This window comes from Lagopus muta, chromosome 9 (genome assembly GCF_023343835.1).
Source record: "Lagopus muta isolate bLagMut1 chromosome 9, bLagMut1 primary, whole genome shotgun sequence".
Classification (NCBI taxonomy): domain Eukaryota; kingdom Metazoa; phylum Chordata; class Aves; order Galliformes; family Phasianidae; genus Lagopus; species Lagopus muta.
The window spans coordinates 8,142,768-8,151,067 of record NC_064441.1 but is presented as its reverse complement, the minus strand read 5'-3'; the positions used below and the strand labels follow the sequence as shown (position 1 = coordinate 8,151,067).

The window sequence follows — 8,300 nt, the reverse complement described above, 5'->3', positions numbered from 1 at the left end:
CGTCTGTAAAAACGAAAACAACAACAGAAATAAAATACCAGCGGCTGCGCTGCGAAACTCCATCGCCGCTCCACCGGCGCTCGGTGCCCAGCGCCCCACGTGGCAGCGCGCTCCCGTGCCCCGCACCGCGCACGCGCGCTCTTAGGACTCCATTTCCCAGCAGCCCCCGCGAACATGGCGCCGCTCTCCCGGCAGCCCCCGCGCCTCGCCGCCGCCGCCGCTCCTTCCGCCTGTGCCGCGGGGCCGGGCTCCGTGCGGCAGCACTGGGGCCGGGCCCCGCTCCCGCCGCGCTATGGCGTCGTGTTCCGACATTCTCCGCAGCGAGTTCCCGGAGCTGGACGGCGAGGTGTTCGCTTACGTGACGGGTGAGCGCCGCCCCGTCTCGGAGGAGTCGCGACAGAGCCTCTCGGGGGAGGGGGGCCGCCCGTGGGTTGTAGCGCGATAGGAATAGTGTCGCGATAGGCATAGCGCCGCGTGCCCGCAGGGATCCTGCACAGCAGCGGCGCGGACTTCGAGTCGGTGGACGAGCTGGTGGAGGCGGTGGGCGAACTGCTGCAGGAGGTGTCGCGGGACGGCAAGGACGAGCGGGCCATCCGCGAGGTGTGCCAGCGCCTCTTCAACTGCCTCCAGCTGTAAGCAGCGCCCGGCCGCCCCCCGACCCGCCCGACCGCGGCTCCGGGGCCTCCCGACCCTCCTCTCTCCCGCAGGGACGAAGCCCGGGCGCAGCGCTGCAGCCAGGTGCTTCTGGACGCTCCTATCCAGCTCTCTCAGATCACCGACGGATACGGTGAGCGGCGGCCGGGGGGTGGCGGTGGGTTGAGGCTCCTCTGCAGGGCTCGGGGGGGTCGATGGGGCAGCTCAGCCCCGACCCTGGCTCCCAAACCCCGCACCCCTCTGCCTTGTCCTGGGGCTGAACTGCTGGGATGCATGGAAGCTGTCCTTCAGTCCCTTCGTCCCTGGGTTCTCCTGGCCTTCGGTCCCCTGTCGTTCAATCCTCTGTCCTTCAGTCCTCCGTATCTCCCATCCTTCGTTCCCCCCATCCTTTAACCCCCCCCCAGTTCCCCAGAAGAGGGGACCCCACCACTCACCCCCCCATCCCCTCACAGATGCCAACACGGACCTGCTGCCAGGGTTGCTGCTGAAGAGAGGACAGACGTCGGTAAGCAGGGGCTGCAGCCTGTGGGTGGGCTGCTGGGGTAACCCTTGCATGGGGCTGCACCTCTGTGGCCTGCTTTGGACCCCTTACGTGCTGGGGTTGGCCAGAACCAAAGGTAGCAGTGGAGCATGGAGGTACAGGGGAGCTGTGCCTTGGCATCATTGGTGAAGCTCTTGGCCTTGATTGTGGAAAGGTTCAGAGGGAGCTAACAGGTCATTAACTTGGTGAGCTCTATTTTCCTCTATCTTAATGAGTTTCAAAGCATGGTCAGTCAGGCAGTAACGCTCGGAGTGCAGCGCCTCTAACTTTGGGAAGGACTTTGGCTTCTTCAGTACAGCTTTGATTGAGTGGCTACACAGGAGTGCTTCTTGTACAGGAGTGCTTCTTGTCCTGCTCAGTGAGAGCTGAACCCCATGCAGCGATTAGATGTGAGGCAGGTTGTGCTCTGCATTGGGTGCCCCCAGGCTTAACTATGGAGACAGTTGTGCAGACACAAAGCCAGGACAGCGGCAGCTGTGTGCGGTGCGTTGTGGTGCTCTCCCTCCCTGGGGCACACGTGGAGCTCCTCGTGTGGAGGATGAGATCTAATGCGATATCTGTGCGTGTGAATGGGAGCCTTTGGGGGGAGCTGGCGACTGCTGCTGCTGTTGGCACTGGGACTGCCGCTCCCAAGCTCGCTGTCTGGTTCTCGTGTCTGCAACTCAAAGATAATCTTCAGAGAAATTAGGAAAGATTCAGAGGAGGCCTTGGGAGGCCTCCCAGGTATTGGAGGACACGTCCTGCTTGGGAGATTTGAGGAGCTCTGTACTGCTTACAGAGTGACTCAGTGTGTCTGTAGGTACTGGGCTACAGCCGCAGTAACAAGATGCTCTCAGCCAAGCATGCAGGTCTGTAGTGTGCTCCTGTGGCTGGGAGCTGCCTAGAAATACCTGGGAGTGCTCTTGGTCAGCCACAGCTATGTGACTGGATGCAGGAGTGAGTTGAGAGCCTGGCCAAGATCGCAGGCCAGGTTAAAACACTGGGCTGCTTCTTGCCTCTGGGTTTAATTAAATGTTTTTTGGCTTTGCCACGACTGATCCACTGCATAACCTGAGTTAATTCCAAACTGGGTAAAGTTTAACAGGGGAGGGGAAACGCCACTTAGTGGTGCTGGCTGCGGTGGGTGTATGGTGAGTGAAGGAGGTGCTGGGATAGCTCAGGATCGCAGAATCGTGGGGGTTGGAAATGAACTCTGGAGATCATCTAGTCCAACCCTCAGGCACGTTGGTGTTGTTGAAGTGCCTTGGCTGACTCAGGTCCCTGAAACCAGAGAAATGGGTCATGAGGAAGAGCCATACAGGTTGGGGTCAGCCAACTGCTTGCTGAGGTCGGACCGTTGCATACAAGCTGTTGGTTTAGGACTGCATTCCTCAAGTGCTGTAATGGCCCTGTTTGCTTCCTTGAGTCTGTCCCAGTTCCCCAGTCCTAGCTCCCTTCTGCCTTCCATTCCTTCCAGGAACGAGGGACTGACAGCTCTCTTTTCACTTGGAGTTGGGTTTTTGGGGCTTTTGCTGAACATGTGCTTTCACACTTCCTTTTGCCCCAGATGGTGAACGCCAAGAAACTGGAGAAGGCAGAAGCCAAACTGAAGGCCAAGCAAGACAAGAGGATGGAGCGGGATTCTGTGAAGTCATCCGGCCCTCCGTGAGTACAGCGGTGCCTCCAGCACCCCCAGGCTGCTCTGGCTGGGATGTGAGCACACAGAGCTTTCCCATTGAGCCCCTTCTGTGCGTTCTGCCTACTGCAGAGTCCTCGAGGAGGCGACTGCCAGCCAAGCTGCCAGCAAGAAGGAGACCCGCATGGAGTCATCAGGCAAGAACAAGTCGTACGATGTACGCATCGAGAACTTCGATGTCTCCTTTGGTGAGCGGTGAGTGCAGGTGGGGAGGTGGGATGGACCCTGGCTGGGGCTTCAGACCAAGGTGAGGTCCACATTTGAGAGTGGTGGGGAATGACTGGAAAGATCAGCAGGCCACGTGGCCCACCTCAGCACAGCCTGAAAGGTGCTGGGGCAGGTGGCCGCTGGTTGCCTCTCTCTCCGTGGGGCAGTCTGAGCAGGTACCTGCCTGTTCCCTGCTCTAGGGTCCTGCTGGCAGGGGCAGACCTGAACCTGGCGTTTGGACGGCGCTACGGGCTGGTGGGCAGGAATGGGCTGGGGAAGACCACGCTGCTGAAGATGATTGCCAGTCGGAGCCTGCGCATTCCCTCACACATCAGCATCCTCCACGTGGAGCAGGAGGTGGCAGGTGATGAGACGCCAGCCCTGCAGAGCGTGCTGGAGTGTGACACCACTCGTGAGAGCCTGCTGAGGGAGGAGAAGGAGCTGACGGCCAAAGTGAATGCTGGCAGGTGAGATGCTCATCGCTAGGTTTCCAGCCCTTCCGCAGCCTTTTGTCCATGAGGTCTTGCCTGCCTTTGTCCTGCTTGGGGTGATCAGCCTCCTCAGCACTCAAATCCTGACCTCTTGTTGTCTCTGCTCTGCTCTGCTCCAGGGGAGAAGGGACGGAAGGTGCCAGGCTATCGGAGATCTATGCCAAGCTGGAGGAGATTGAGGCGGACAAAGCCCCGGCGAGGTGAGACTGCCCTGTGGCACTGCTGTCTGTTGGCATGGCCAGATGTGGTTTGGATCACAGAAGGGCCATGCTGTGGCCCTGCAATCCTGTGTGTGGGGATGGGGACTCTCCCTGCTTCTGTTCTCTACTTCTGTCATAGTTCTTCTGTGTTAGAGATAGTTGAGCTTCCCCAGAAGCTGGAGGTTTCGTTGTTGCTTTTTTTCCTCCCAAATGGCATTGTTACTGCTGCTCCACTCAGACCTCCCCAGATTCCTGCTGTCTAGGGAGTAGCTCTGGAATACTGGTGATAGTGAGCTGAAAGCTTCTTGTCAGTCTCCTGGGACTGAGTGTGGATGCTGTGTCTTCCTGGGCTGCGTTTTGCAGCCAAATGCTGCTCTTGGGCCTGCAGGGAAGTTTTCCTGCACCACGGTGGCCGTAAACTACATAGCAGAGTGCCTGTGGTGACCATGGGTCTGGGAGCTCAGACTGAGCTCTGCAGACAGATGGTGTATCTGTGTTCCAGTTCTCTCTGCTTTTCCCCAGGGCGTCTGTCATTCTCGCTGGGCTGGGCTTTAATGCAAAGATGCAGCAACAGACAACCAAGTAAGTCTCCAGGCTCTGGGTATCGAAATTTGAATGGACTTGAGTTATTCTGATTAAATTGTAACCTTTCTCTGCAATCTCTGCTCTTCTCAGAGAGTTTTCTGGAGGCTGGAGAATGAGACTGGCCTTAGCCAGAGCCCTGTTTGCCAGGTTGGTGTCTAGGCTTTCACTCTGTTGGTTCACCTTCCTTGCTATCTGTGCTGCAGGGGGCTGGGGGACTGCCTGGGGGTCTTCTCAGACTGTCAGGGTGGGGAGCTTTTGAGGCATTGCAGCTCTGTGTGTGGTGAAACGTGCTCTGCCTTCACCCTGTGCTCTTTTTGCTTCTGATGCCCATGTCTTGGTTTCCCTAGGCCAGACCTCCTTCTGCTGGACGGTAAGTTAATACCACAGGTCCCTCTAACCCTGCTGCTGGGCCTGCCCGTGCCCTTGCTGCTTTGGGAAGGCAGCGTGGCCTTTAGCTGCCTGCTCAAAATAGCTTGAGTGACAGGGCTGTCAGCGCTCCCCAGCAGTGGCGTGGAGCCATCCTCACCCGGGAAACATGCTTGGGCAGCCACTTGGGCTGGTCACTGGTCTTTCCCTTGTAAAAAAGCATCATCCAGACATCCCAGTCCCTCCTGACCTGACCTCGGTGCCTTTTTTCTCTTCCCTCAGAGCCGACAAACATGCTGGACGTGAGGGCCATCCTGTGGCTGGAGAACTACCTGCAGGTAGGGGTGGGAACAGGGTTAGAGGTGTGCTGGACGTGCAGCAGGGAACGGGGACATCCTCCCAGGCTGGTTGGTGTCCTGCCTTGCTGGGTGGTGGCACTCGGGCTCCCTCAGCTCTCCCTCTCCCTTGTCTCCTCCAGACCTGGCAGTCGACCATCCTCGTGGTGTCCCACGACAGGAACTTCCTGAACACGGTGGCCACGGACATCATCCACCTGCACTCGCAGCGCCTGGACACGTACCGTGGGGACTTTGAGAACTTCATGAAGACCAAGGAGGAGCGGCTGAAGAACCAGCAGCGGGAGTACGAGGCGCAGCAGCAGTACCGCGAGCATATCCAGGTACTGGGAGAAACCAGTAGGCCTGGGGCATTTCTCCCAGCCTTGCCCCTTTCTCCTTGCTCCTAGCAAGCATCCCAAGCTTCCCGTATTCATTGCTGCTTAGTCCTGCAGTGATCTGTGGCTGTGGCTCTGTTGTTGCAGAAGGCTTAGCAGCGCTGGGGTGGCTGTGGCTGAATGGGGTTTTGTCATTTGTAGGTTTTCATCGACCGCTTTCGCTACAACGCAAACCGGGCGTCCCAAGTTCAGAGCAAGCTCAAGCTGCTGGAGAAGCTGTGAGTGTCCTGCTGCTCTGCAGAGGTGGGGAGGGGGCAGTGCTGATGGGAAGAAAACAATGTTCCCAGGCGAATCTGGAGGACACTGTGTCTGCAGGGATGGGGTGGTTCAGGCTTTGGGTGCCGTGTCTGGTCTGGAGGCTTTGGCCAGGATGAGGCTCTGCAGAGCTGAAGTTTGTGGGCTTCTGGTGTGGGGTTCAGAGCAAGGCGCCTTAGTTACACTGTGGCTTTGCTATTTGCAGGCCAGAGCTGAAACCCGTGGACAAGGAGTCTGAGGTGATGATGAAGTAAGTGTCGCCTGAGCCTTGCTTGGATGGGACCCAGCTTCCCTTCTGAGCAGAGTTCTGAAGTTCCTGGCCATCTCTCACCTCCTCCTGCCTTCCCAGGTTCCCCGATGGCTTTGAGAAGTTCTCCCCTCCTATCCTGCAGCTGGATGAAGTAGACTTCTGCTACGACCCAACTCACTACATATTCCGTTCCCTGTCTGTCTCCGCTGACCTGGAGTCCCGCATCTGCGTGGTACGCGGGATTGCAGAGTGACAGTGACCTCTGGGCTCTCCTCTCCAAGTCCCTGCTCAGAGCAAGGCCAACTTCAATGTCAGGGGTCCTTGTCCTCAAGCTGTGTGCTTGCAAATGGGGGCTGGGCCGGCTAGTCCTTAAGCTCAGGGACTGGGGAACGTGTTCCAGCAGTGCTGTGTGATCATCCGAGAGGGCTGAAATTCCCTAAGCACTGCCCCATCCCCGAGGTAGCTCTGTGGGTTTCATGCTCTCCAATGCTGCTGCTGCTTCTCTAGGTTGGGGAAAACGGAGCTGGCAAGTCGACCATGCTAAAGATCTTAATGGGGGAGCTGGCACCAGTCAGAGGGATCAGACATGCTCACAGGTACCTGGTAGGAAGAGCTGGGGGGGGGAAGGAGTGGTGGCTGCTCACCCACTCTTGTGCCCCTTTCCTGCAGATGGGGCTGGGAGCACTGTGGTTACAGGGCCAGGTGCCACTTCCGCATTTCTTCTCATTCTGCAGAAACCTAAAAATTGGCTATTTCAGCCAGCACCACGTGGATCAGCTGGACTTGAACATCAGTGCTGTAGAGTTGCTGGCCAGGAAGTTCCCAGGTAGGTTTCGGAGATGTAGAGAGATCTGGGCCGTCTCCTCAGCTCCTTCCCTCATGTTCCAGTCAGGTTTTCCCCCTCAGAACTTCCTCTTGGGCACTGCCTCCGTGCAGCCGCCCCATCCCGAGGCACTGGGTGCCCACGTGCTATAGCCACGTTGTGCTGTGCTCTGCAGGGAAGACGGAGGAGGAGTACAGGCACCAGCTGGGGAGATACGGTGTGTCAGGGGAGCTGGCCGTGCGCCCTGTGGCCAGCCTGTCCGGGGGCCAGAAGAGCCGGGTGGCCTTTGCCCAGATGACCATGTCCTGGTAATTCTCTCCTAGATGCCCTTAGTTTTTGTCTGGCTGCATCCCTAGAGCTTGCTTCACCGTGAGGAAGGTGGGCAGCTGGAGACCTGCTGCTGCCCTGCAGATGAAGCCTCACTTTTGGGCCTTTGTGGACACAGGGCGGAAGGAAGCAGTGGCTCTCTGCTGCTGCTTCGAGCTCGTGGGGTGCATCCCATGCTCCCAGCGTAGCACTCCCAGTGCCGCCCTCTCTTCCAGTCCCAACTTTTACATCCTGGATGAGCCGACCAACCACCTGGACATGGAGACCATCGAGGCGCTGGCGAAGGCGCTGAATAAGTTCCGGGTAAGGCGACACCCCCGTCGTTTTCCTAAAGCTCCCTGCAGCTTCCAGCTGGGGTGTCTCAGCCAGAGCCCCCCTAATGCCAGCTGTGCTCAGTCCCTTCTCCATCGTGGCATGTTGGCAGGGCGGCATCATCCTGGTGTCCCACGATGAGTGCTTCATCCGCCTGGTGTGCCACGAGCTGTGGGTCTGCGAGAACGCCACCGTCACCCGAATCGAGGGCGGCTTCGACCAGTACAGGGACATCCTGAAGGAGCAGTTCCGCAAAGAGGGATTCCTATAGGGCCGGAGTAGGGGGGGAGGGGGGCGGATGCCGCGGTGGCCCCTGGCTGCGCTGCTCTCTGTGCCCTCGGCCCGTGCGGTGTGAGCCGGTGCGGGGCTGCGGGTGCTGCTCTGTGCTCGGATGAGGGAAGGCAGCGCGCCCCCCCGCCGCCGTGCCCCACGCTGTGGGGGGGTTAGGGGGCAGCCCTGCTCTTTCTCTGCTCACCCCCCTTCCCTATCAGTGGCGTTCCTCTCCCCGCCCCCCCCAGCACAAAGCGAGGCCTTTTGCTGCTACAAGTGCCCCCACCTCTCCCCGCCCCCTGGACGCGCGGGGGTTGGGGCGCGCTTTGCCTTTTCCCCTACCCGCCCCTGGGGCTCCGTACCCCCGGCGGGGCCCTCGGGGTGCCTGCGGGCACGGAGGAGCCTGCGGTGTAAATAAAACCGTAACGCTACGGGCGCGCTGCTCTCGTGTCTGTGAAGGGTTACGTGGAGGGGGGAGGGAGGGGGTCACCAAGCACCAAGCTTAGGGCACCGCGGGGCTCGGGGATGGGTCTGGGCCGGTGTGCGGGTCCCGGGGGCGGTAGGGGGGGCCCGGCCCGCGCCAGGCACCGCCCCGCCGCCCTCCCCGCCAC

At 59.4% G+C, this 8,300-nt stretch overlaps 1 protein-coding gene across 2 annotated transcripts; it reads left to right on the top strand.

Annotated features, from left to right (window-relative positions):
• The first annotated feature begins 204 nt into the window (after positions 1–204).
• Positions 205–8,122, top strand: ABCF3 (ATP binding cassette subfamily F member 3). 2 transcript variants are annotated; one of them, XM_048955203.1, is made up of 21 exons: positions 205–365; positions 485–632; positions 708–787; positions 1,107–1,159; positions 2,742–2,839; positions 2,943–3,065; positions 3,278–3,544; positions 3,688–3,768; positions 4,291–4,350; positions 4,444–4,500; positions 4,701–4,723; positions 5,002–5,057; positions 5,198–5,398; positions 5,594–5,670; positions 5,913–5,957; positions 6,057–6,189; positions 6,465–6,553; positions 6,692–6,783; positions 6,956–7,088; positions 7,323–7,410; positions 7,532–8,122. In XM_048955203.1, the coding sequence occupies exons 1-21, from the start codon at positions 293–295 to the stop codon at positions 7,688–7,690; spliced, it is 2,136 nt and encodes a 711-aa protein (XP_048811160.1). In that variant the 5' UTR covers positions 205–292; the 3' UTR covers positions 7,691–8,122. The 2 variants fall into 2 exon arrangements, with proteins under 2 accessions (XP_048811160.1, XP_048811161.1); XM_048955204.1 differs by lacking the exons at positions 7,323–7,410; positions 7,532–8,122 and adding an exon at positions 7,104–7,311 and having other exon boundaries at positions 6,956–6,997.
• The last annotated feature ends 178 nt before the right edge of the window (positions 8,123–8,300 follow it).